Source organism: Poecilia mexicana, unplaced genomic scaffold, assembly GCF_051168715.1.
Source record: "Poecilia mexicana isolate PSO_F unplaced genomic scaffold, ASM5116871v1 scaffold_3, whole genome shotgun sequence".
Taxonomy (NCBI): Eukaryota; Metazoa; Chordata; class Actinopteri; order Cyprinodontiformes; family Poeciliidae; genus Poecilia; species Poecilia mexicana.
In genome coordinates, this window is record NW_028263372.1 from 36,351,820 (window position 1) to 36,378,724 (window position 26,905).

The following is a 26,905-nucleotide window of genomic DNA, read 5'->3' on the forward strand; positions in this document are numbered from 1 at the left end:
TAGACTCCAAGTCTACAAAACTCATGTAGATTGGTTTGGCTCTCCAAATCTCTGAAAATGTTTGCTCTGCCCTTTGCCAGTCTATACTAAGTAAATTTGAATGCGCAAGAGAAAGATAGATACAAGAATAATATAATCAAATGTATTACCACAGTAAAGGGTAAATGTTGCTATGAGAATCTCTTGCTTAAGCCACTCAGAGACCAAATAACACATAGTTTCCAGTAGTTTTATAAACTTTTTATTCCACTCATTTTCACAGCAGTTCATGTATTTGCCATATGTAAAAAAGTGTCAAAATATTACGAGTAAATAACTTGTATAGAATCAAGGATATTACTGGTGTATAGCTCAGCATTGTTATTTTCAATATGATTTAAATTTGTGTTGAAAACAATCAGACATAAATCCACAAAGACCCACATTATTTCATCCATCACGTAAGGTTGTTTTATTTTCAGATCATGTTACTTTTTTATTATATGGAGTAATTATCATTCAAACCACCAGTAGGGAAAAGACAGAAACTAAGGAAGCAGCAGATCTGAGTTCAGTCTGTCTCAGAGGTTGCCAGCGGTTGGTATTTAGCTTTGGCTCTTCTAGATCGGTAGACGACCACTGCACACGCCAGCAGGCAGCCGACGATGAAGACCAGGTTCAGGCCCAGGCTCAGGCTTGGTCCAGTTGCTAAAATGAAGGGAACACAGTAAAAACCCATTGTTGTGTTCAGTAAGTCATGCATATGAAGCAAAAAAGATGTCATTGAAAGCCATATGACGAGTCAGTTAATGTGGGTGGCAGTGTCTCAGTGGGAGCCTGGAGAGCCAACATGAGTGAAATTGAATTCTCACCTTTGGCATCTTTAGTCCTAGCAAGGTGCAAAGGACCCTGGGAAATGGAGTGGCTGCTTGTCTCAGCCGGAGCGTCCCTCTTCTTGCGACTGTTCCATGAGTTGGATCTGATGCATCCCTGAGAGCATCGAGTTCCAGGAACGCCGATCTCACACAGGAGGACCGAACAGGTGATGTAAACCTGCAGAAACGTGGAGGAAAGTCAGATTTATCTTTTTTGTCAATGCATTTAAAAACTTACATTTTCAGAAAATTAGATGCAATATTATACTTGAATTGAAACAATATTGTAGTTGGGCACCAACCCCATTCACAACCCTGCAAGGATAAGCTTGTTAGATAATAGATGGATGAAACAATTTTGGGTTCCATACAAGGCCAGTAGTTGTCACTGTTTGTGGATGTACTGAGACATGTACAAAAAGATGTTTTTAATTTATTTAATTGTTTTTGGTTTCTCACATTTGGCAGCTGTTTCAATGCCACATTGCTGAAGATCTGTAAATATCCTAAGTTTGTTTTCCAGATAGATAAGAGTATTATAGGTTGGGTTTTTCTTGACATTCTTTATAGTAAAGGTAGTTTTTGAGTAGATTTAATAACACTAACATTGGGTCCTCTAACACTCAGAAAAAGTAACTTTACCTCCTCGTGAGCGCCAATGAACTCAAAAGCCTCCATGCCAAACCTGAACTGAGACTTTGGGCTTTGGTAGATTTGCACTGTTCTGTCCTTCACACATCTGAAAACATGGTTAGAATGTTTTAGACAAACAGAAAAACAGTTTGTAGTAACCAGTAAAAAAAATGTTGTTTCTCAGTACCCGTTTTCGATGATGGTGTAGCTGATGCGGGAGTTGGGGTTGTCGTAGGGAGTCGCCCTGCAGGACTCCACAAACAGCTCAGTGTTTGGGATGGACGAGGTGGCCTCGATCTGCATGAAGATCATCTGCTTCAGGTAAACCTCCACCGGGTAGCTGCTGGCGTTTACCTGCTTCCTGAAACGCTGGCTCTCGAAGAACTCAAACTGGAAGGTGAAAGCACCAAAGCCCTTCTCTCTGAAGGCGTACGGGTTTTTGTGTCTGAATCCTAGAGTCAGGTTGGTTCGCTTTGGGTAGGAGCAGGTAAAGGCAATTTCAACATCATGTTGCCTGGAAATGATTTTATTTGGGTCAGCTGAAGTGATCTCATTCTGAAAGAATATTCTATCTTCATCCTCCTGGAAAAAAAGAATTAAACTCATTGAAAAAATGGTTTGTTACAGTTACAAAAACTTCCTGTCCTGATAAATATGCATGCCTGACCCTAAAGGAAAATGTTCAGATAGAAGATCTGATATGTACAGCAGTTTTCAGAAACACGTTTATTCTTTGGTTTGGTTTAGTGTTTTGTGTAATTTAATTATTTCATTTATTGTTTAAATCTGCCACAGTGTTTGGTTTGTTTATATATGTTGTTTCTCTCTGTACCTCAACCTGAGTCCCACATGCGCCCAGCTCCATGACGGCCACCACATGGGTTTCGTTGGAGAGTCTTTTGAGGTTACAAGAAGAATCGGTGAAGCTATTTAGATGCAGGTTGTCCTCGTTACGTTTGATGATGTAGGTCTTTACCACTTCTACAGTCATAGTTGTTTCATTGCAGGTCACAACAGCCTCTGCAATGTTCACAGGGTAAATTTCACTTTATTTTCACATCGTTATGAGTAGTGATTAATGTGTGAAAAACTGTAATCATTTAAAGTCTATGATTATTTTTAAAGCTGATGGATTAATGAAGGATTAAAATGATTAGTAATGTCATGGATAAGCTGCTTTATTGACTCACCATGGCGACCAACATCAATTGTCACACACCACAGCTCTGAGTGATAGATTCTGTTATACCTGAATTGCAACAAACAAGAGGAAATAGTTTGAACCGTGGAAGAAACGTTATTAATTTATTTATTTATTCTTTGGCCATGCTATTCAATATGAGTCACACCTAGCTTACCTAGGCTATGTTTTTAATACTCACCTATCTCTTGCTTCAGACACAAAGCAAATAGGAAAATGGTCATTCAGTTCATCTTCAGTTGGTGTCCATTTTATAATGTATGTATCTGTGGAAGGTCTCTCCTTTAAAATGCCCTGTGGGCCTGTCACAATAAGGTCATTAATCCTATAGAGTAGCAAATGGTTTAATGGCAGAATGGAAAGGCACACACATTACTATAAAATGAGTCCAAGCCAGTAAATGTATATGATAAGGAATTTAAAGAAGATATGAAGGTAATAAACAAGAAGAAAATTGCTTACGTTGTGTGCTCAGCTTTTGAACTGACTTTAATTTCAAGGGTGTGATTGACATATGCAGGAAGATTTGTTCCATTAGTCGGAGTTGGTGCCAAGAAAATGGGAAAATAATCACCATCAAGGCATGAAGGAGCACTGTGTGAGTCCACTGGAAATCAGATGACAAATGAATGAGAAATAAGACACTTATTTGAGTAAGTTTTAGGAAAAGTGTTACATACCCAGAACAGTAAACTGTAGCGGGAGAATGCTTAAAGGTCCAATTGATGACCGGTAAGATTGTGTGGTTGGGGCAGTTGCAGTAGTGGTAGGAGGAGTTGTGGTGGTAGGATGACCAGCAGTAATTTCAGGAGTCATGGTGGTTTGACGAGCAGCAGTAGTTGGAGGAGTCGTGGTGGTTTGACGACCTGCAGTGGTTGGAGGAGTTGTGGTGGTTTGACGAGCTGCTGTGGTTGGAGGAGTTGTGGTGGTTTGACGAGCTGCTGTGGCTGGAGGAGTTGTGGTGGTTGGACGACCTGCAGTAGTTGGAGGAGTCGTGGTGGTTTGACGAGCTGCTGTGGTTGGAGGAGTTGTGGTGGTTTGACGAGCTGCAGTAGTTGGAGGAGTCGTGGTGGTTTGACGACCTGCAGTGGTTGGAGGAGTTGTGGTGCTTGGACGACCTGCAGTAGTTGGAGGAGTCGTGGTGGTTTGACGAGCTGCTGTGGCTGGAGGAGTCGTGGTGGTTTGACGACCTGCAGTGGTTGGAGGAGTTGTGGTGGTTTGACGAGCTGCTGTGGTTGGAGGAGTTGTGGTGGTTTGACGAGCTGCTGTGGTTGGAGGAGTTGTGGTGGTTGGACGACCTGCAGTAGTTGGAGGAGTCGTGGTGGTTTGACGAGCTGCTGTGGTTGGAGGAGTCGTGGTGGTTTGACGAGCTGCTGTGGTTGGAGGAGTTGTGGTGGTTTGACGAGCTGCAGTAGTTGCAGGAGTCGTGGTGGTTTGACGACCTGCAGTGGTTGGAGGAGTTGTGGTGCTTGGACGACCTGCAGTAGTTGGAGGAGTCGTGGTGGTTTGACGAGCTGCTGTGGCTGGAGGAGTTGTGGTGCTTGGACGACCTGCAGTAGTTGGAGGAGTCGTGGTGGTTTGACGACCTGCAGTGGTTGGAGGAGTTGTGGTGGTTTGACGAGCTGCTGTGGCTGGAGGAGTTGTGGTGCTTGGACGACCTGCAGTAGTTGGAGGAGTCGTGGTGGTTTGACGAGCTGCTGTGGCTGGAGGAGTTGTGGTGCTTGGACGACCTGCAGTAGTTGGAGGAGTTGTGGTGGTTTGACGAGCTGCTGTGGCTGGAGGAGTCGTGGTGGTTTGACGAGCTGCTGTGGCTGGAGGAGTTGTGGTGCTTGGACGACCTGCAGTAGTTGGAGGAGTCGTGGTGGTTTGACGAGCTGCTGTGGCTGGAGGAGTTGTGGTGCTTGGACGACCTGCAGTAGTTGGAGGAGTCGTGGTGGTTTGACGAGCTGCAGTAGTTGGAGGAGTCGTGGTGGTTTGACGACCTGCAGTGGTTGGAGGAGTTGTGGTGGTTTGACGAGCTGCTGTGGCTGGAGGAGTTGTGGTGGTTTGACGAGCTGCTGTGGCTGGAGGAGTTGTGGTGGTTTGACGAGCTGCTGTGGCTGGAGGAGTTGTGGTGGTTTGACGAGCTGCTGTGGCTGGAGGAGTTGTGGTTTGACGAGCTGCTGTGGCTGGAGGAGTTGTGGTTGTGGTTGGATAGCCTGTTGTGGTTGGATAAACTGCGGTGGTTGGATAAGCTGTGGTGTTGGTCACAGCAGCTGTTGTGTTTCCTGGGTAAGCTGCCATGACCTGGCGTTTACGTCGTGCCATTGTATGGGACCACTTTATTGTGTAGGATCCATCAGAGTAAGTTAGTGCGATGTCTTGGTTGGGGAAGTCTTCAACCACAAGCTCAACTGGGTGGTATCCAGTTTGCGCTCCAGGAGTATATGTAAGGGTGCAGGAATTCTGACAAGAAAGAGAAATGTCTTGAATGTTGTTTGTCCATCACTCCATCTATCCACCCAAGGGTGTCAGAAACATTTGTAATGTGGCCTCATGAGCTGCGTATGGCTTTTCTCTCTCCCCTGTGAGGCTCATGATGACTTGACTCGTTTGTATTGATTTCATTTTAACTGCAGTTTGTGGAGTATTATATTTTGGGGGAAAATTACTTTGAAAAACAACTTCTGCCACTGTTTGGCTTCTTTCCAGCAGAGACACTTTACACGTCTGCAGTTCATCAATTTCTGTTGCTGTTACTTCAACTGAACCACTGGCAGAGTTAAACCACCAAGTTATATCACCTCTACACCAGTCATGTTTCTTCATTAGCAGAGCACGTACATATGGTGTAAACCTGCCCAAGTCTTGTTGTTAGTGTTCAGATCATGAAGTGTGATGAGCTGTTGTAAGTAACTAGGAAATCAGAGTGGAGTTCTCTCATCAATGAAATGGAATGGATTCTGGAAGTACAATTATATTGTAAATGCTGGGGCATTGCAATAATTATGTGACCCCTTCACAGATTTATTGTGATGCCCATTTATACACAGAGTTACTGAATTTTCTCCTGCCAACATTATACTTGCCTGCAAAGAACCCTAGTGTACAATGGCACACCCAGAAAATTTTCACTGGGGTGATGAGACAAGGGTAGTAAAATGCTATGGTGGCACATCTCATAAAAATAATCAGCATTTTTTGATGGTTCACGGCGACCCTTGCCCCTCCTTGAGGAGCTCCACTGGCATTTAAAAGATAATACTGATTGAGCAGATGATGAGACTGTAGAAAGTCTTCGAGTTCCTTCTTTGGGTTGAGTCTAGCTCAGTACCAGGATCTTCCTTCTTGCCTCTGGAAAAATACTTCATATCCATTTGGTAAATGGATGTAGTTATATATCTGTTTACCACATTTAAATATGAAATTTGTTGAATTTGGTCATCTTTAGCTTTTTTTTAAATAAATTAATTTATTTACATTGTCATTAATTTACATAGAGGTCCTGTTAAATGATAGGAAGGAAAAACATCATACACAATTTCCTCTAACTTTTGGTATAAATAGATTCTTACCTGTTCGAAAGAGAAGCCATTGAGAAGGCTGCATATATAACACTCATATGTACTAGAACTTGTCGGTAGTCTGCACCTTACATGGTCACCATCGGGGTCAACAGGTTTGATATTGAATGATCGAGGGCAGTTTCTTGTTACTCTGTAATGAGACAAAATCCCAGTTAAAAATGGCAGGTTGTAGAGGTAATAGATTTGGGCAAATGCCTGGAAGGAGGGTTTCCTGCTTGATCAGCTATGGATTTTATCTATGATCTTTAGATGATTTTCTGATCTGGAGAGATTAAGTGTTAAGTATTGATTCTGATAGAAATTATAATAAAATATATGGTCAAACTTAAATAAATGGTGACTTTCTTGTCAACAGACATCCATCTTATTATTTAGTATTTACCCAAATAAAATGTGTTTTATTACGATAAAATAAAACATATTTTGTAAAAATATTCTAAATATAATACCAGAGTGGTTGGTGGATTCATACCTGGAAAGTTGATATGTATTCATCAGTAAACAAGTGAGTATTACTTACCTGAGTATATTCGGGGTGGTAATGACAGGAGGTCTGTTAGATTCCTGAGTGTCTGATCGGATCCCCATGTCTACGTGTGTCATCATTCTCAATAGACGATAACCTCTCACATTTGGATACCAGTAACCATCGCCGTCGTTGTCGTAGGAGCCAATTGGGTGTCTGTTAAATCAGGGGTTTTAATAAAGAATGAGAAATTACATAATGATACTGTTATAGTTTTAGTAAAATTAATGAAAAGTACAATTGAGCAAATTTACTGAACACATTCCATGTGCTGGAGTTCTACAGGTTTGTGATTTTGAGGAAAAATAACAGCTTTTATGTCTTCTTCAGAGTGATTTTGTTGCCTTTTGACCTTAGAGATTGATATGGATGGTGATTTCCATGGAACATGGCTCCCAGTTGGGGAAAAGAGCACACTCCTCCAAACTGCGCATACAAGGTTGCTGTGAGTCTAAAGGAAACTGAGGATTCATTGGGACTTTGGAGTAATGACTAATTGTCTTAAGTTTTGTTCAATCTGGCATCCTGATACATTTGATCAACAGTAAGTCACTTTAACTGAAAATTTTCCAATAGCAAAATCTGTCCTAAGTTTTAGGGTTTCTATCATATTTCTAGATGCAGATGAAAATGCTGTCAGGTGTATTTCAAAGTCTGTCCCTCTTACTGAGCAGAATGACTGACCAAAAAGAGTTTTGCTGTGTTTTACTAAGCAGTGGTAAATTGTTTGTTTTTGGAAGATTAATATATAAAAGTTTTTTGGTGCTAGGGACTGAGCAGCTAAAGTTGTCAAGGTAAGATTAAAAAAACTGACCATTTCACTAGGGTTGAGCTGTAGTTTTCATTGCTTTTTTGTATGTAATATAACTGATTTTGACTGTGAAGCCTAGCTTCACATACTTGTCCCAGATTAAAATCTTGGCCTGTAAGGGGTTTGCTTATTTGCCCTGTGATCTATCCCAGAACATCCTTTTGTCATAAAGACAATTTTGGGCTTCAGACATTGATGAGAGTAAAACACACATTTTAGATTTTGTGTGCCTGATTCTGCATGATTCACCTGGAAATTTGTGAAGCACCATTAGACATGATTGTGCAAAATGCTGCTACCTCACTCTCATTGTACAGCAGACCCCTTCACCCGCTTCCTCTCATGCTGCTGTTAATCTACTTTAAACACCAACAATGCTTTCTCTTCTGCAGCCTGAAACTGATGATGGAGGTGGAAGCACAGAAATCTGATATCTCAACAGATTCTATAGACCAGGGATCTTCAAATCCAGACCTGGAGGGCCAGTGTCCTGCAGGTTTTAGATGTTTGGCTGATTCAGCAAAGCTTAGTCAAATAATCAGGACTCTAGAGAACTGAACTGCATACTGAAGAAGTCATGCAGCCATTTGATTGAGGTGTGTTGAAGCAGAGAAACATCTAAAAGTCGCAGGACACTGGCCTGGATTCGAGGACCCCTGCTATAGACTGTACAGCAGTGGAGTGGTAATGTAGTGTAAAGGGAGCTTTTAAAATATCTAAATTATTCTATGTTGACTTTTCCCTTCAGGGTTCACCACAGCGAGTTCTGTCAGTCATATCCTCTGCATCCTCTACCCTCATACCAACTAACACCACATCCTTTTTCACTACATCCATGAATATTTTTTTTTTGGTCTTCCTCTTCCAACCTCAGCGTCCGTCTGATCTAAATATCTCAATTATTTATTGACTTTCTTAAAATGATTGACATGAAGCTTGTAAGTTGGAATTTTTCCCTTGTCTGAGAAAAGAGCATACTAATATTGTTAAATTGAGCAGTAGATGAATAAAAAGTAATTTTTAAATGTCCAAGGCTGTTGTAAGGTTGTTTTATTTGAAGAACTCTTCACCAGCGCGAGCGTCGTAGCGCTCATGTTGCGTTTAAAGACGGCTCGAAAAAACAGGTTACAACATGTTAACAACGGATTAAACAGTTTTAACTGCTGATAAAAGTGACAGAGGACACAAATATGGGAAGTGTGGAAGCCTCTACTGTATCAAATTGACATAGGAATAACAGAGAGTTGGCCATTCTAAGGTAAAAACCCAGCGCATACAGTGTTCATGTTTTGTTTTGTTTTTTCATCCAGACGGCCCCCCCTGCAATGACACGGCGCCCCCCTTGGGGGCGCGCCCCACAGTTTGGGAACCTCTGGCTTACACAAACCGAACACAAAAACAATAAATGGTACCAACACATATTTAAATGCACGCAAATTATTAGAACTAAGATCAAAGAATAAATTTAACTTCATATAACTCAGAACATTACCCCTCCTAAATGAAAATGGTATGCCCCAGGAGCTTTCAGCAGCACCTGGAGCACCTTTAGGCCGCAGTTCGATGATTGACTTTGTCATCATTTCATCGGATCTGCTGCCGTATGACTTGGACACTCAGGTGAAGAGAGGTGCGAAGCTGACCACTGACAACTACCTGGTGGTGAGTTGGTGGTTGGGGAGGAAGCTGGTCAGACCTGGCAGGCCCAAACAGGTAGTGAGGGTCTGCTGGGAACATCAGGTAGAGTCCTCTGCGAGGTGGAGCTTTAACTCGCATCTCCGGCAGAACTTTGAACACGTTCTGGGGATGGTGGGGGATATTGAGTCTGAGTGGACCATGTTCCGTGCCTCCATTGCCAAGGCGGCTTATCGAAGCTGTGGCCGCAAGGTTGTTGGTGTCTGTTGTGGCGGCAACCCTTGAACCCGTTGGTGGACAGCTTCAGTGAGGGATGCCGTCAGGCTGAAGGAGTCCTATCGGGCCTTTCTGGCTTGTGGGACTGCAGAAGCAGCTGATGGGTACCCGTAGGCGAAGCGGCATGCGGCTCGGCTGGTGCTGGGGCAAAAACTTGGGCGTGGGAGGAGTTTGGAGAGGCCATGGAGAAAGACTTCAGCACGGCTTCGAGGTGATTCTGGACCACCATCCGGCGTCTCAGGAGGGGGAAGCAGTGCAGCACCAACACTGTTTATAGTGAGGATGGTGTGCTGCTGACCTCGACTCGGGACGTTGTGGGCCAGTGGGCAGAATACTTCGAAGACTTCTTCAATCCCACCAACATGCCTTCCATCGAGGAAGCTGAGCCTGGGGACTCTGGGTTGGGCTCTCCAATCTCTGGGGATGAGGTTGCCAAGGTGGTTAAAAAGCTCCTCGGTGGCAGGGCCCTGGGGGTGGATGAGATCCGCCTGGAGTTTCTTAAGGCTCTGGATGCTGAAGGGTTGTGTGTTGGTTGGCGAACTCTGCAGTATCGCATGGACATCGGGGGCAGTTCCCCTGGATTGGTAGACTGGGGTGGTGGTCTCCCTGTTCAAAAAGGGGGACCAGAGGGTGTGCTCCAATTACAGAGAGGTTACAGTCTTAAGCCTCCCTGGTAAGGTCTATTCAGGGGTCCTGGAGAGGAGGATCCGTCGGATAGTCGAACTTCGAATTCAGGAAGAGCAGTGTAGTTTTTGTCCTGCTCGTGGAACACTGGACCAGCTCTACACCCTCAGCAGGGTCCTGGAGGGTTCTGGGAGTTCGCCCAACAGGTCTACATGTGTTTTGTGGACTTGGAGAAGGCGTTCAACCGTGTCCCTCGGGGAGTCCTGTGGGGGGTTCTCCAGGAGTATGGGGTACCGGGCCGTTTGATACTGGCTGTTAGGTCCCTGTATGACCGGTGTCAGAACCTGGACCGTATTGCCGGAAGTAAGTCGGGCTTGTTTCCGGTGAGAGTTGGACTCCGCCAGGGCTGCCCTTTGTCACTGATTCTCTTCATTACTTTCATGGACAGAATTTCTAGGTGCAGCCAAGACATTCTGAGGGGATCCGTTTTGGTGGCCTTAGGATCGCATCTCTGCTTTTTGCAGATGATGTGGTCCTGTTGGCTTCCTCAGGCCGTGATCTGCAGCTCTCATTGGAGCGGTTTGCAGCCGAGTTTGAAGCAGCCGGGATGAGACTTAGTGCCTCTAAATCCGAGGCCATCGACTTGAGCCGGAAAAGGGTAGAGTGCCTTCTCCGGGTCAGGGGGGGACGCCCTGCCCCAAGTGGAGGAGTTTAAGTATCTGGGGATCTTGTTCACAAATGAAGGAAGAGGGGAAATCGACAGGTGGATTGGCACAGTGTCTGCCATGAAGCGGGCGCTGTACCGGTCCGTCGTAGTGAATAGAGAGCTGAGTCAAAAAGCAGTTCGTCGGCGTTCCCACTCTCATCTATGGTCATGAGCTTTGGGTCATGACCAAAAGGACGAGGTCCCGGATACAAGCTGCCGAAATGGGTTTTCTCTGTAAGGTGTCTGGGCTCTCCCTTAGAGATAGGGTGAGAAGCTCGGTCATCCGGGAGGGACTCAGAGTAGAGCCGCTGCTCCTCCACGTCAAGAGGAGCCAGTTGAGGCTCGGGCATCTGGTCAGGATGCCTCCTGGACGCCTCCCTAGTGAGGTGTTCACGTCCCACCAGGAGGAAGCCCCGGGGAAGACCCAGGACACGCTGGAGCGACAATGTTTCTTGGCTGGCCTGGGAACGCCTTGGGATTCCCCCAGAGAAGCTAGAAGAAGAGGCTGGGGAGCGGGAAGTCTGGGCCTCCCTTCTGAAGCTGCTAGCAACCTGATCTGACCCCGGATAAGCGGAAGAAAATGAATGGATGGATGGACAGTTGAGTTCTGGACCAGAGAGTCTGGACCCAACTCTCCAGGCGAGTTATTAATGTTATGATCGACAGTGTCAAAAGCTGCACTGAGGTCCGACAGAACCAGTAGACTGTAAACAACCAGACTGTAGAAAAACTGTGGAAGAACCACAGTTCTTCCACAGACCATGTTTATATGGATATCATTGAACACTTTGACTAGGCCAGTCTCCGTACTGTGGTGAAACTGAAAATCTGATTGGAGGAGTCAAAGCGATTGGTTATAGTTTGGAAGTTATTTAACTGCAGCTGAGACCATCAGCAGCACATGCAGCAGTACAGTGATGGTACCCATCCTGACCAGTGGTCCATCCTACAAAGGGCTGCTTCATTTTATACCCTACAACAGGGGTCCCCAAACTTTTTCCTGCGAGGGCCACATAGCTGTTCCTTTCTCTGGTCGGGGGCCGGTCTTAGTTTTTGGAGAAAGAAACCTTAGAAAATTCTTGTCGACTGTTCTGTCTTTGAAACTGTCGAGCGGGGGGGGGACGACGACGACGACGACACATATTTGCGCTTTTAGATAGATTTTTACCCAGAATGCAAATGGAAAAAACCGTGAGTGAAACGGTGACTGGGACTGACTAGTATATATTCCATTGAGGGAAACTAAGTTTCACATCTGCTCAAGCCCCCTGGTGGTTGAAGAAAAATCCACATATAAACTGGAAAATACAATATATGAAAAAAAACACTGAATGCTCTCTGGTATGAGCAGGCGGGCCGGATCCGGCATTGCTCAGGGGGCCGGACCAAATGACGTGGCGGGCCGGATCCGGCCCGCGGGCCGTAGCTTGGGGACCCCTGCCCTACAACAAGGACCTGCTGGAAGCAGCAGAAATACACAACAACCTGTAAGACCTGCCTATAATTTCTGAAGAAAATACAAACAAAAATTCTGTAATCTTGGTTTCAGTCATCCTGAAGATTAGTCGTCTAAAACAGTGATTCCTATCGATGTAGATGGGTGGCACTAGAAGGCTCAGTGGGAAACCAATCTGTGTACAAAATAATAACCCACTAAATGATGTTCAGACATTTTGAATTAAACATTAATGGCACACTCATTTTTAGGCTCTGTGTGTCAGCTCTTCACGTTTGGTCAAACAAAACATACTTTTTATGATTGCCTCTGGTTACCTACAGTGCAAAACCAAAAACATATACAGCTATGTAAAATGTGAAAAGGTTGAAGCTCTCCATCATCAGTGATCCTCCCTGATTATCGGAACCAAGAACACTTTCACTGCTTTGAAATGGAGCTAAAGCGGAAGTTCAGACTGGAAGACTCCGCCCCCTCCATTCGCCCATCGACGTCATGCTCATCTCCAACCTCAGCTCTGGACCTCACCCGGCGTGTTCAATCAGCAATCAGGCTCTGCATAAAGCAGGGGTGTCAAACTCCAGTCCTCAAGGGCCTCTGTCCTGCAACTTTTAGATGTGCCTCTGCTGCAGCACACCTGAAAAGAATAATTAGGTCATTAGCCAGGCTCAGGAGAACCGATCCACACAGGGAGGAGGTAATTAAGCCATTTCATTCCACTGTTTTTTACCTGTGGCACATCTAAACACTGCAGGACAGCGGCCCTTGAGGACTGGAGTTTGACACCCCTGGCATAAAGGATCCACACCCAAGCCGTCAGCCGCTTCCCAGCTGCGTTCAACCCACCACCTCCCCTTCTCCACCCTCATCCTTCAGCTCTCTAGGATAGCACCCTTTCCTGACCACCACCACCAGTGTCGGGCCCGGGGAGAGAGCATCCCTAATCAGTTATCGGGATGTTCATCGAGTTCACATCAAATCTCAGCTCGAATTTGCTGCCGGGGTCCGAGCGCCAAAGAACTGTTATTCATTCCTGTCATTAAATCTTTTAATTGTTCCCCTTTTGTCCGTCTGAGTCTTTCCAGATTGAATTGTTGTAGTAAAAATTTCTAAAGCAATATTTATTTCAGATTTGGTTTAAATTAGCAAGTTTCTGTGAAAAATAAAGGTCATATGCATTAAATGAATTTCTTCTTTTTCTGAAAATAAAATCTTCCTTCCTGGATGTTAATGGGAAGACCATGTTCCACATTGAGCTCTACAGTTCAGCAAGACCAGCAAGTTTTACCTGCTTGTTGTAAGAAAAATCTTCCATTGTTGCACCTGCCAAAGCCAGAGTTTATTGCCAAAGCCTGTCTGACAGGCTTGCATGACAAAGACAGAAAGTTGTTGTTTAAAAAGTCTTGATGTCTTTCCAGTCAGACTGCAAAGTGAAAGCTTCCACACAGAATGCTTGGACAGCTGACAGCTTCATCTTCTTGTGGCTTCAGTCGTTTAATCTGTCTCATCCATCACATTGCAGTTCTCCCATGTCCAAAAACATGTCGGTCACTCTTCCCTGACGAGATGGTAATCACACATTTGAAAGTGTGAAGACTCTGTGCGTGTCTGAGAGAGAATACAAAGCTAATCTGAAAATCTCAAAGATAAACCCTCCCTGACAGATGATTAATTAATGCAGGATAAATAAATCATCACACATTAATGATTATCTCCAAGTTGAAGAAAACGGCTCAGAATAACTTCAGGAATATTTTCTAAGTTCCTTGGTCTTTTTGTGGGTCCTTTTTTATGCCTCATTGGTTTTGACTGTGAGAATCAGTTAGCAATCAGAGTACAAGGAAAAACGTTCTGCCCCAGAAAATAAACAGCTGTGTTGGAGATAAGCAAAATAAATTCTGGTAGGCTGAATGTCCCCAGCATTTTGTCAGTTTTTATCAGTCTAGATGATAATCCAACAGGAAGCATTGTTTGCAAAATCATAATTCAAAACTCAGTGGAAAAGTTTGAATTTAGCTCAGTAGCCAAGTTTAATTGACCTCAGTAATGCCATACAATGCATTAAAAATTACCACAATTAGGACTCCTGTATTAACTAAATAAAGTAGTGAAGCCACTGACCAACTCCTGTTGCTTAGAAGCAGGAAGGTGGCTTGCTTTATTTAATAAAAGTCACCAGTTTGGTAAACATGTTTGTTTTTCTGTTCACAGACGTTGCCAGTAGATTACATTTTGTTTTTTATATGGTTACTCTTGAGGAAGACCACAGGTTTTCCCTCTCACACTCGACCTTCTTTGGTAAACGTGACTGACCTCTACCAGGAAACTGTCTTCAGTGGCTCACAAACTGAAAATAAAATGTTGAAATGGTTCAGCAGATTTAAGGCAACCTTCTTCCATGATCATCTCAGACCTAAAGCCTCTAGAAAACATCTCAGAGCAGTTCTCTGAGATGAACAGAGGGCTGCTTGTTTTTTAAAAAACAATCTGATCTGAATTTTTGGTGGTGAAAAGATTGAAATTGGGTTGTTCAGACTGTCGTGAAGAAGTTAGATATGGGTTGCATGAGCATGCTCTGTAAACCCAGCCTCTGTAAGCTCTAATATTGTGACAGGTGATCGTCATGATTTATTGTTGTCTGGGTTTTGGTTTTCACTCAAGTTTTTTATAATTATCATTTGGGTTTTTCCAGGGTGCTTTACTCCTTTATGTTCTTTATTGTGGTTAGGCCATGGTTCATCGGTTCATTCCTTTGTGTTTCAATCCAAAATTATTTTCTGTTTGTTCATTTTATTAGTTTATTTTTTTGTCCTGGACTTCTTTTCCTTTGTTTCAGCACTGCACTTTTAAAGAAAAAAGTACAGTGCAGTAAAACTACTTATTAGTACTCAAGTAAATTAACACTGACACCATAATTAGTAGCCTGTACTTGTTTACAAGCGTAACGTGAAATATTGTCATTAGTCATCATCTAACATTACTTGTATCCAACAGCATTACTCCACTCACTCGGTTAGTTTGGGGATAAAAACTGTGCAAAGGTGTTTGCCTTTGCTGCCATGATTTTAACACATCCTTCGCCGCGGCACAGGTGTAAAACTGGCATAAAACTGCCCCCTGATGCCCAAGTACCCCCCAAAGCCCACTCATGCTGTCGGGCCTGCCTTTGTTCAGTTCTTGATTCTTGCATTATGCTGTTTGCATGTGTTCTCTTTGTGCCATAAGTGTTTTGCTTGATCATGAAGCATTTTTACTTTACCTCTGCATCAGGGCTTCCCCCAACAATATACCAACCAAAAGATCTCCTCACAGTCTTTTTTTATTTTGCCTTGTTTGAAATAAAAAAAAATCAAACATTGTGCTTTTGTATTTTTTAGAGTGAGACTATGTTACTGCAAGGAAATATTTTCTCACTTCTAAAGGCAGCAAACAAATATGGAGGAAGTTGTATGCTGTTCTTACTGGAAACTGGGTGTGTATGGTGCTATCGTGTTTCATGACAGACACCACAGGTATGTGTTCCTCTGCTGATGTTGACCTGTGAAACCAGTTGATCAAGCTGAAGGAAAGATGAAGCTGAAAATGCATCTGCACACAACAAAGTTTAAGTTTGTTTTCTGGAAATGTATTTTGTTCTTGTTTTGAATGAGCATGTTCATCCAAATCTTGATGCAACACATTTTTAGTACACAGGTTAGTTTTTGTTTATAACTTTAGAGTTTTTAAGCAAACTGTTGCTCCCCGTTTGTCAATTTATTAGACTAGAGTATTTACATCTTAGCTGTTTTTTTACCAGTTCAGAAACTTTTATGGAAAACATGGCTGAAGTATAAATACTACTATTTACAGTGCTGCTTGAAAGTTTGTGAACTAGTTGAGTAGTTTAGATTTTTCTTTATTTTTACCATGCTTTTCTTATTTTCTCATCACCAGTTTTTGTATGTGAAATGTCAGGTTTATGTTCATCAATTCCATTCATTTGTTTTGGGGAAAATGTGGGAGTTGAAAGTAAACTAAATGAAAAACAGAATCAGAGCATCTGCAAAAGTAAATGAACCACAGCTGCACTGATAAAGACAATCAGGTAAAAGACTCAGGTGAAGCACATGTTAGTGCTTGAGTAATCAATTAAGCAGACCAATCAAATGAGACGTCCTTGGGAAAAGTTTGGAGGTGCACTGGTTAAATGGGAGAGGAAACCAAACAAACCACTGTTGTGTCAAGGCATAAAGACCAGATCAACAATGCCGAGAGGAAGAGAGACATCTGAGGACGTCGGGAAGAAGGTGGTGACAGCCCATCAGACTGGGGAAAGCTATAAGACCATCTCCAAAAGATTCCAGCTTCATCCATCCACTGTAAGACAAATCATTTACATATGGAGGGCACTAGGCATCACTGCAACTCTGCCCAGATGTGGACGGCCGTCAAAACTTTCACAAAGAAGCACCAGAAAAATAATAATGCAGGTAAAGGCCAACCCATGCATCACCTCCAGAGAGTTGCAGACCTCTCTCAGCGTCTGGGATAAATGTACATGCGTCTACAATCAGGCAAAATATCAATAGACATGGCATTCATGGGAGAGTTGCGAGAAGGAAGCCTCTGCTCTCAAGAAAGAACAAAGCTGCACGTTTAAAGTTTGCCAGAGAACACTTGGACAAACCAGAGGCTTTCTGGAAGTCCATTCTCTGGATGGATGAGTCCAAAATTTAATTATTTGGCCACAATCACAGGCGCCATGTTTGGAGAAAAGTAAACACTGAATTTAAAGAGAAGAACCTCCTCCCAACAGTGAAGCACGGTGGTGGAAATGTGAAAGTCTGGGCCTGCTTTTCTGCCTCTGGACCTGGACGACTCCGTATTATCCAGGGAACCATCAATTCCCAGGGCTATCAACAAATTCTTGACCAGAATCTCTTGCCATCAGTCAAGGACTTGAAGCTGGGACGGAAATGGATTATGCAACAAGACAATGACCCAAAGCATTCCAGCAAAAGTACCAAAGAATGGCTTAAGAGAAAGAAGTTTTGCACTCTGGATTGGCCCAGTCAAAGTCCAGACCTCAATCCCATAGAAATGCTGTGGCAAGATCTGAAACGGGCAGTACATGCCAGATGTCCCTCCAACCTCTCTCAACTGGCAAAGTTCTGCAAGGAGGAGTGGACAAAAATCCCAAACAGCAGATGTGAGACACTTGTTTGTGGTTACAGAAGACGTTTAGTTGAAGTAATGGCTGCAAAAGGAGGTGCCACAAGGTACTAACTGTGCAAAGTCCTCTAAAACACATCCCAGAGATACTCAGTAGGGTGAAGATCTAAACTCTGGTGTGAAAATTATGTCTCATGCTTCCTAACCCAATTCTGGCATTGTCATCTTGGAATATGGCCAAGAAAAACGTCAATTTATTGAATGTCCTGGTCATTCAGTATATTCAGGGAGTCACTTGAGCTCATTCTTTGGGCTCATAGACCTGAACCTGATCAACTGCAGCAACTCCAAACTGCACCCAGGCTGCTACAGGAGACACATGTGGCATCATGTGCCCATCACTCTGGAAGAGGGTAAATCTGGACTAATCAGATCACATGACCTCTTTCCATTGTTCTAGAGTGCAATTTTTATGGTATCTCAAAAATATAGCCTTTTCTCCAGCTAGCTCCACTGTTCAGTCAGTCTTTGAGTTCCTTTCACACAGGTTTGAAATGTTTATTTCCACTATTATAGTCCAGAGTTGTACTGTTGTTATTTGATTTGATTTCACCAAACATTAAGTGGTCCAACCACATTTCTTCCTCACAGACCATGGATCCCCACTTTCCTTCCAGTCATTAATAATAGGTTAGACAGTTCATAACACAAATGTATTGGTGTGTCGGCTCACAAACAACTTAAAACATATAGAAAGATGATAATGTATTTTTAAGAACGAAACTAGTTGATAATTGCCTCAAGAAATGGCTCAGCAATTGTACCAAAAATCTCAGAACTTTGAGAAAATTTTAATTGTATCAGCACATTTTTATGTTGCATTAATTTATTGAAGAAGCTTGGAGTTTTGCATGGTCCAGAGTAAATAATAATAAATCACAGCACCAAAGCTGCAAAGAAGCTTAGGTTAAAAAGTATCAGATCTGGTTTAGTCAGTCTCGGAGGTTGGCAGGGGTTGGTATTTAGATCTGGCTCTTCTTGATCGGTAGACGACCGCTCCACAGGTGAGCAGGCAGCCGACAATGAAGACCAGGTTCAGGCCCAAACTCAGGCCAGGGCCAGATGCTGAAATTGATAAAACAGAAGAATGTATGATAAATCACATTAAAACAGAATTATTTTTACACAAAATCATAAGCACCCTCTGCAGGTCAATTAAGGTGCACACTTTCTTACCACATTAATTTTTTGTACAGAAAATTACTGACATCTGATTAAATAAGAATGAAAAAAAAACACTGAATAACCTGAAGTAACACTGAGGATTACAACACCTGCATGCCCACCTTTAGTGTCAGAGGTCTTAGCAAGCTGCAGTGGTCCCTGGGAAATGGAGTGGCTGTTAGTTTGAGAAGGCATTTCCCTTTTCCTGCGACTGTTCCATGAGTTGGTGCATCCCTGAGAACACCGAGTGCCAGGAACGCCGCTCTCACACAGGAGAACTGAGCAGGTGATGTAGACCTGCAGAGACGGGGAGAAGAAATGTGATTACTTTTCAATGAAGAATGCAAGTGTATTTAAAATAAATTAATTAAATTAGCATCAAATAAAATGCATTAATTGATATAGCTCATGAGAAAGTTGATAATAATGAAAAGATAAAACGAATGGGTCCTAAAGGGGAATGATCAAATAAGCCATGGATTGAGTAACATGATAAAAAATTATGACATTGATAAAAGGTTTGTTTGTGGGAAAAGAAGTTAAACTATGAGTATGTTGTAGCCATGCAGAAGTGCCAAACCTTTAGTTTTACTGCTGTAGGTTTGAGCTGCTGGGGGACCAACTCTCGAATCTGAGGGTGCGTTTGCATTCGTATTGTTGTCAGAACCTTGATATTTTTCTTACTTAAGGGGACATGAATGCAAATGGGGACACTTTATTGGCACTGTCTTTTGCCAATGATTTTTGTTTGATTTATTTTTATTTGCTTCTAAGAGACAGTTTTCCTCCCGACCACACTAAGGGACAAGGGTGTACAGAAAATGGAAGGATGGCTGGATGGAGAAGAGGCAGTTTTAGCTTTTTGATTTTCATGTTGGCCACTGTGCATAACAGTGATTGTTTTACTGCTCATCTACACCACCTAGTGGCTGGTGCATAAACTGCAGATGCAACGTTCTGCGTGAATTGATTTAACTGCTGAAGCCATTGGTTTTGAAAAATTAGGGGAATTGTTGTATTTCAGTGGTGCTTTCTTAGAACTAAGTAACATTTTTATACTTTGTAAAGAATAAAGAAAAAGTTTTCCTTTTAATAAAATTGTATTGAAGGGTCTACACACATGCAGCCTATTTTCTTTTTTATCTTTTTGATTGTAAACTGTTAAACACTAATTTACAAAATGTTGTGCAATTTAAATCATTAAAGTTGAATTTACGTGCAATAAAACCTGTTGAGCGGTTTACATTACAACATAATTTTTTGTTTTTGGTAAAGAAAAGAGCTTTAAAAAAGAACTTTACCTCCTCGTGAGCTCCGATGAACTCAAAAGCCTCCATGCCAAACCTGAACTGCGACTTGGAGCTGGGGAAGATTTGCACCGTTTTGTCCTTCACACACCTGGAAAATGGTTAAAATCTTTTAGACACACAGCAAAGCAGGCCCCATTTGTAGAATTTGATCTAAACTGGAAGACTGTTCTTTCAGTACCCGTTTTCGATGATGGTGTAGCTGATGCGGGAGTTGGGGTTGTCGTAGGGAGTCGCCCTGCAGGACTCCACAAACAGCTCAGTGTTTGGGATGGACGAGGTGGCCTCGATCTGCATGAAGATCATCTGCTTCAGGTAAACCTCCACCGGGTAGCTGCTGGAATCCACTTGCTTCCTGAAACGCTGGCTCTCGAAGAACTCAAACTGGAAGGTGAAAGCACCAAAGCCCTTCTCTCTGAAGGCGTACGGGTTTTTGTGTCTGAATCCTAGAGTCAGGTTGGTCCGCTTTGGGTAGGAGCAGGTAAAGGCAATTTCAACATCATGTTGCCTGGAAATGACTTCATTAGGGTCAGCAGAAGTGATCTCATTCCTGAAGTAGATGTTGTTGTCATCTTCCTAAAAATTATATCAAATAAACAGAATCAGTCATTCCAAACAAAGACTTTCTTTTATTTATGCAATGCAAATATGCTATACTTCTTATGAAGAAATTAAAGTGAACTTTTGTTCTCCTTTTGGACAAAAATACATTTTGTTTGCACAATTGGCACATTCACAACTTTGTGTTAAATGTTATTTAATATTGTAACTTTTTCAGTTGAATGCTTTTAGGCTTCTTATTATCTTTTATTGGAGTCGTTTGTCATTTTGTGTTATGTACCTCAACACGAGTCCCACAGGCACCGAGTGACATGACAGCAACCACGTGGGTGTCGTTGGACCGGCTTTCCAAATTGCAGGATGAATCTGTAAAGTCGTTCAAATGCAAATTTTTCTCATTGCGTCTGATGATGTAGGTCTTTGCAACTTCCACAGTCATGGTTGTCTCATTGCAGGTCACAACAGCATCTACACATGACGAGATATTTGATAAAGTTACTGCATTAATGGAAGCAAGGTTTTATTGAAATGGTAAAGCAGATTGCAACAATTTAAAGTTCAAACTACATGAAATATTATGCAATATCAAGTTTAATGGAACTGTCTCTTTTTTTTGTAATGGGATTATAAAACATATTGTGTAAATGGGATTGAAGCCATGGTTTTCTTTCCAGCAGAGGGGGACGGCTGGTAGGGGACGTACAGCAAAGACAGACATTTTTGGGTCATTTTGGGACATCTCCATAGCAACCATGGTAATACCACTAGGTAATATCTACTGGTTGTTTGGAAGACAAACCAGCACAGTGCTTTTTATGTTTTACAATTGTAATCAGAAACATATTGGAGTTTTGCAACTACACGGTCAATGAGACTGACCGAGTAGTTGGGTCAGTCAGAAGGAGCGACACCATCAAGGCATGAAGGAATTGATTCATCATCTGTTGAGCACTGGAAGTGGCTTGGTGAATATTGTTTACTGATGGATCCAAGAATTGTGACAGTACAGAGACAACTAAAGGTTGTTTCTGAAATGTAGTTTTTCAGATATAAAGAAGCCAAAAAATGCACCTTATGCCCATTCTTAAGTATGGTGGAGGATCTGTGATGCTGTGGGTCGCATTTTAATTGCAAAGTCCTGGTATATTGCAAAACTTGCATGGTACCTGGAATTCTCTGAAATGCCTGGTGGCTTCCATCCAAAAACACTGAAAATATGTCATCATTGAATCTTTCCGCAGGACAATGACCTCAACATATGGTTGAATTGACTTAGAAATGACATCAAAGACTATGGACTATCTAAAAAGAATGCACTAAAAGGAATGGTCAAAAATCCTTATATCATTTATTGATGGATCCAAGGATTGTGACAGTCCATCGGAAAGAAAAAAAAAATGAAAGTTGAATTATTTTGAGTTCCAGGATGTGTTTTTACTATTAACATCTTCTAAATTTAGGTTCATATGCATAAAAAATAGTTACATAGGCCTTTACGTCAACAGTAGTCCATGGCTTTTTGGATTGACTCACCATGACGACCAACATCTATGGTCACACAACGAAGTTCTGAGTGATAAACTCTGTTGTACCTGGATATTAATAAAGAAATCACACTGTATCAACTACTTAATTACTCAAAAAAATCTATCCATTGATTTACTTTATTAAACGGCTACATGTGAAATATCTAACTGGCTCACTGTCTTTTGGAAACTCACCCATCTCTGCCTTCAGAGACAAAGCAAATAGGAAAATGATCATTCAGCTCATCTTCAGTTGGTGTCCATTTTATGATGTAAGTATCTGCAGAAACACTCTGCTTTGAAATACCATGTGGTCCTGTCACAACCAGGTCACGAATCCTACATAAAAACCCAACAAATGATGAAGAGCAGATGTTTAAAAAAGTCTTGCACATCTGTGAAATAAGCCCGAGCAAGTGAAGAAAGTATTGATTTACTTTTTAAAGCACATGCAAGGATATTAATAGATTACTCACGTTGTGTATTGAGCTTTGGATCTAACTTTGATTTCAAGGGTGTGGTTGACATACGCTGGAAGATTTACTCCATCAGCTGGAGTTGGTGCCAAGAAAACGGGAAAGTAGTCACCGTCAAGGCATGAAGGAGCACTGTGTGAGTCCACTGAAAATCAGGCAACAAATGGGTGAAAAATACTTACTGAGAGAAAGTTAACTGGAAAACATCAACATTCAGGAAAGTGTTACATACCCCGAACAGTGAACTGCAGGGGCAGCTTGCTGAGAGGACCAATAGATGATCGGTAAGACTGTGTGGTGGGAGCAGCTGTGGTGGTGGTTGGGGCAGCTGTGGTAGTTGTTGGGGCAGCTATGGCAGTTATTGGGGCAGCTGTGGTAGTTATTGAGGCAGCTGTGGTAGTGGTTGGGGCAGCTGTAGTGGTGGTTGTGGCAGCTGTAGTGGTGGTTGGGGCAGCTGTAGTGGTGGTTGGGGCAGCTGTAGTGGTGGTTGGGGCAGCTGTAGTGGTGGTTGGGGCAGCTGTGGTAGTGGTTGGGGCAGCTGTGGTAGTGGTTGGGGCAGCTGTGGTAGTGGTTGGGGCAGCTGTGGTGGTTAAGACAGCTGTGGTAGTGGTTGGGGCAGCTGTGGTAGTGGTTGGGGCAGCTGTGGTAGTGGTTGGGGCAGCTGTGGTAGTGGTTGGGGCAGCTGTGGTAGTGGTTGGGGCAGCTGTGGTGGTGGTTAAGACAACTGTAGTGGTGGTTGGGGCAGCTGTGGTGGTGGTTGTGGCAGCTGTGGTGGTTAAGACAGCTGTGGTAGTGGTTGGGGCAGCTGTGGTAGTGGTTGGGGCAGCTGTGGTAGTGATTGCTTGACGTTTACGCCGTGTCATTGTCTGGGGCCACTTTGTGGTGTAGGATCCATCAGAGTAGGACAATGTGATATCTTTGTTGGGGAAATCCTCCACCATGACCTCAACTGGGTGGTATCCAGTTGTTTGACTTGGATTGTATGTGATGGAACAGGAATTCTAGCAAGACATACGTTTATATAGTTTTGGTTTTAATATTATTTTCTACAACAAAATACATTAATCATTAAGTGAATATAAATGTTAAGGACCATAAAATTTTGATGGACATAAATACAAGAGAGATGTCTACAACTGTGTAAAGTTTTCTTCTGCAAATTATTAACTCTTTAATTTAGTTCATAATCAACCATTACCCAAACATCCAGCATTATTACACCAGAGAAACAAAGTAAAATTATAAATTATATTATTACCTGATCGAAGGAGAAACCATTGACAAGGCTGCAAATCCCACACTCATATGTGCTGGAGCTAGTTGGTATCCTGCACCTCACGCTGTCACCATCAGGGTCAAATGTCGTGATCCTGAATGTTCGGGGGCAGTTCCTCGGGACTCTGCAACGTCACATAAAACTCATTCAGGAACTCTTGCTTCTGAAGAAATTAGATATATTATTACTATTTCCTTTTTTGTGGCTTTGGAGAAAAATCTTGGTATTTTTGTGGATTACACATTTTAGAGATATATTAGAAATATGAACAATGTGACTGATTCAGAGGCCAATCTGCAGGTTGGTTCTTGATTGTAGGACACTGAAGTTCTTCAGCTTTCCAAATAGAGGTATGGATTTTCAAGTTCAAATCCCAAACTGGGATCATTTGAATGCCTTCAGCTACAAAGGAATGATGCTTCCTCAGGTGAGCAGTGAATGTGACTCAGGGTTGTATTGAGTAGAAGCTCAATACAGCCAAGAGGTGAGTTAACTATAACACTGAGGTCTACCATTCTTATAGTAGACCTCTAAAGAAGGGAAAGGGTAAGGAGTCACTGCCAGGTTTTTGCTTATTGCTGCTGCCGCTAGTCTGGAGGAGCCATGTGGGTGACAGGTGCTCTGTGAGACGGAAGCCTGGCTGGAGGAACTTTGTGGAAAAAGGCAGCGCTTTGTGGGAGCAAACGTTTAGGCACCTCTAAGTGGTTGACATGAGAAGTTCAAGGTTTCTTCAAGCATGTATGAAAAAAATTAAAGCAATGTTTTTGAGGAGGGAATAAAGTTATAACATGATCTAAAGCTCACAAAAGTAAATTTTACATAATAGCCTCCATGCCCTTTAAGCTTTGAAGCCCCTGTAATGAAAGACGGATACGACTGCTGAGGACAGAGAGGTCAGGAGTTTCAAACTGAAATTCATTGTAATAACTGCAGCAAAGTTTTCTTGCCGCTGTCGCAACATACATGCTCAGTATGAGGGATTGCTGTAAAGTTAAAAACTTTTCTTACCTGCAGAACCTTTTACCAATAACAGCATGAATACTTGACACCATTGTTATGCAATTAGAAACAATTAGCAAATCTAATATGCTTGAACATGTCTCAAAATATGTTTCAAGATGTAACAGTGTTATGGTGAGAGAGTAAAGACACAAGCAGACAGTGAGGGAGGGGCTACCTGAGAATATGAGGTGTGGCGATGGCAGGAGGTCTGTTGGGTTCACCGGTGTCTGATCGGATTCCCATGTCCACATGTGTCATCATCCTCCACTTTAAGGAGGAACCTCTCACATTAGGAAACCAGTAGCCAAAGCCCCAGGAGTATTCATTCCTATTAGGAAATCTGTTTGACAACATTTATGATTAAGATAAATTATAAAGAATCCAAAACATTTGTTACATTTCACAGTGTATTAAACTATTTGTATACATTTGTTCCAGATAAGAAAAAATATATAACTACCATGCAAATTGATATACAGATTGGTATTATCTTTTACAAGCATTAAAACTTGTCTATAATTTAACTTTCATGAACTTTTGTATTTTATGTAAGAAAATTTTCAGAGATATCGCCCACCTCATGTCAAAGGGCAGATTGCTGGTCAGTCTCCTGTTGGTTGTCACCTCATATTGTCTCCAGGTTAGACCATAAGAGCCAGTGGAGACTGTGTCCACAGAGCGCTGCGTCTGAGATCCACAGTTACCCCTCAAACACACTCCCTCAGTATACGAATGGTGGTTGAGATATGGAGTACTGCGCTGTCGAAGTTCAACCTGCAAACAGTCATCATAAACCCCTTTCCAAATACTGTAAAATGCTGTATATTTTATTGCAAATTGTAAATATAAAGCAAAAATAATGTGGCATTTAGAGAAGAGATGACTTTTATCTAAATTATGTGACAGAAGACCCACCTCATAGGTTCCATCTGAATTCCTTCCTTTGGAAGTGAAGGCCACTGAGCCACCGTAGGACTTGTAGTTGGTGGACAGTGCAGATGCAGTAGTGACCATGAGCAGCAGGTGCAGCAGCAGCGCAGTCGCCATCCTGATGAGGCTCCATCCTGCACCAAAACGGTCCATGTTTTATATACCTGAACAAGGAAACACCTGCATCACTTACTGAAAGCAGCACCGGTGGAGCTCAACCTGTTTAACCTGTTGGGATTTTCAAAGATGATCATTAATCTTTTCCAGATTATGACCACAATGAGACTCAAAGCACTGTTGCCTTATTGAAAACAAATTACAACCTCATGAGATTGTATTTAAAAATTCCCCTGTGACGTATTCATGAGATATTATTAGAACCTCACTATTTTACTTTCTGTTGATTCGACTGGTTCAGGTATCAGAATTAAGGTAATATTCCAGAGAATACTCTAGCAGTCTAAAAATCCACATTACTGAGTAAGAGCAAATACATATGGCACTTAGTGAAGGAGACTTTTAGCTTGGGATGAGTAGTTGTGTTCTCGCAAACCCTTCAGCAAATCTGAACCTTCTGTCTTTACTTTAAAGATGCAACCTTCAGACTCTCAACCAGATACCGTATCAACAAATAAAAACTTGATGAAAATATTGCAATTTTCCAGCAGTCACTGAGCAAGAGGCAGGAGGCACTGGACAGGTTGTCAGTCCATCAGGAAGGTGGAATGATTTGGAAAAATAACTGAGATTTCAAGTTGAGCTAAGCAAATTGGAGCTGCAGTTCAATCCTGTTGATCTGATTTGACAAAATATCAACACTAAAAATATAGAACTGAGTGAACTAGAGAATTTTGTATTGGAAGATAGAATAGCAACATTAATAGCAAAAACAGCAAACAGGAAGGAATACAAAGCTGCTGAATGCTAAAAATTAAAGCTATCGCTCAGGTGTTTGGTGACAGGAGACCCTCCTCAGGTTCCATCCAAACTGATGCCAGTCAGTTTGGATGGAACCTGTGAGGTGGGTCGATTGGCCAACCAAATGTTCAGTTTGATGCCTTTAGAGTCAGCTTGATTCTAAAGGCATCAAACTGAACGTTTGACTGGCCGTCATTGCAGATAGCTGCCAGCAGCTCTTTAACCTCTAGCTTACATGTTGCTGAG

The 26,905-nt window shown here is 42.4% G+C and overlaps 2 protein-coding genes across 2 annotated transcripts; both read right to left on the reverse strand.

Moving 5' to 3' along the window:
- Nucleotides 1–224: 224 nt before the first annotated feature.
- On the reverse strand, nt 225–6,932 carry LOC106932972 (uncharacterized). Its single transcript, XM_088004647.1, has 13 exons — nt 6,775–6,932; nt 6,243–6,384; nt 4,838–5,133; nt 4,063–4,787; nt 3,369–3,986; nt 3,151–3,295; nt 2,870–3,013; nt 2,678–2,736; nt 2,320–2,507; nt 1,675–2,069; nt 1,497–1,593; nt 852–1,032; nt 225–687 (listed from the first exon to the last, which is right to left on the reverse strand). Exons 1-13 carry the CDS (start codon nt 6,858–6,860, stop codon nt 551–553), a joined length of 3,213 nt encoding a protein of 1,070 aa, XP_087860773.1. The 5' UTR covers nt 6,861–6,932; the 3' UTR covers nt 225–550.
- Nucleotides 6,933–18,135: 11,203 nt separating this feature from the next.
- On the reverse strand, nt 18,136–25,878 carry LOC106932970 (uncharacterized). The gene is made up of 13 exons (XM_088004537.1): nt 25,727–25,878; nt 25,389–25,585; nt 24,987–25,151; nt 23,792–23,933; nt 22,766–23,534; nt 22,534–22,678; nt 22,253–22,396; nt 22,065–22,123; nt 20,812–20,999; nt 20,152–20,546; nt 19,965–20,061; nt 18,786–18,960; nt 18,136–18,564 (listed from the first exon to the last, which is right to left on the reverse strand). The coding sequence occupies exons 1-13, from the start codon at nt 25,856–25,858 to the stop codon at nt 18,428–18,430; spliced, it is 2,745 nt and encodes a 914-aa protein (XP_087860663.1). The 5' UTR covers nt 25,859–25,878; the 3' UTR covers nt 18,136–18,427.
- Nucleotides 25,879–26,905: the final 1,027 nt, after the last annotated feature.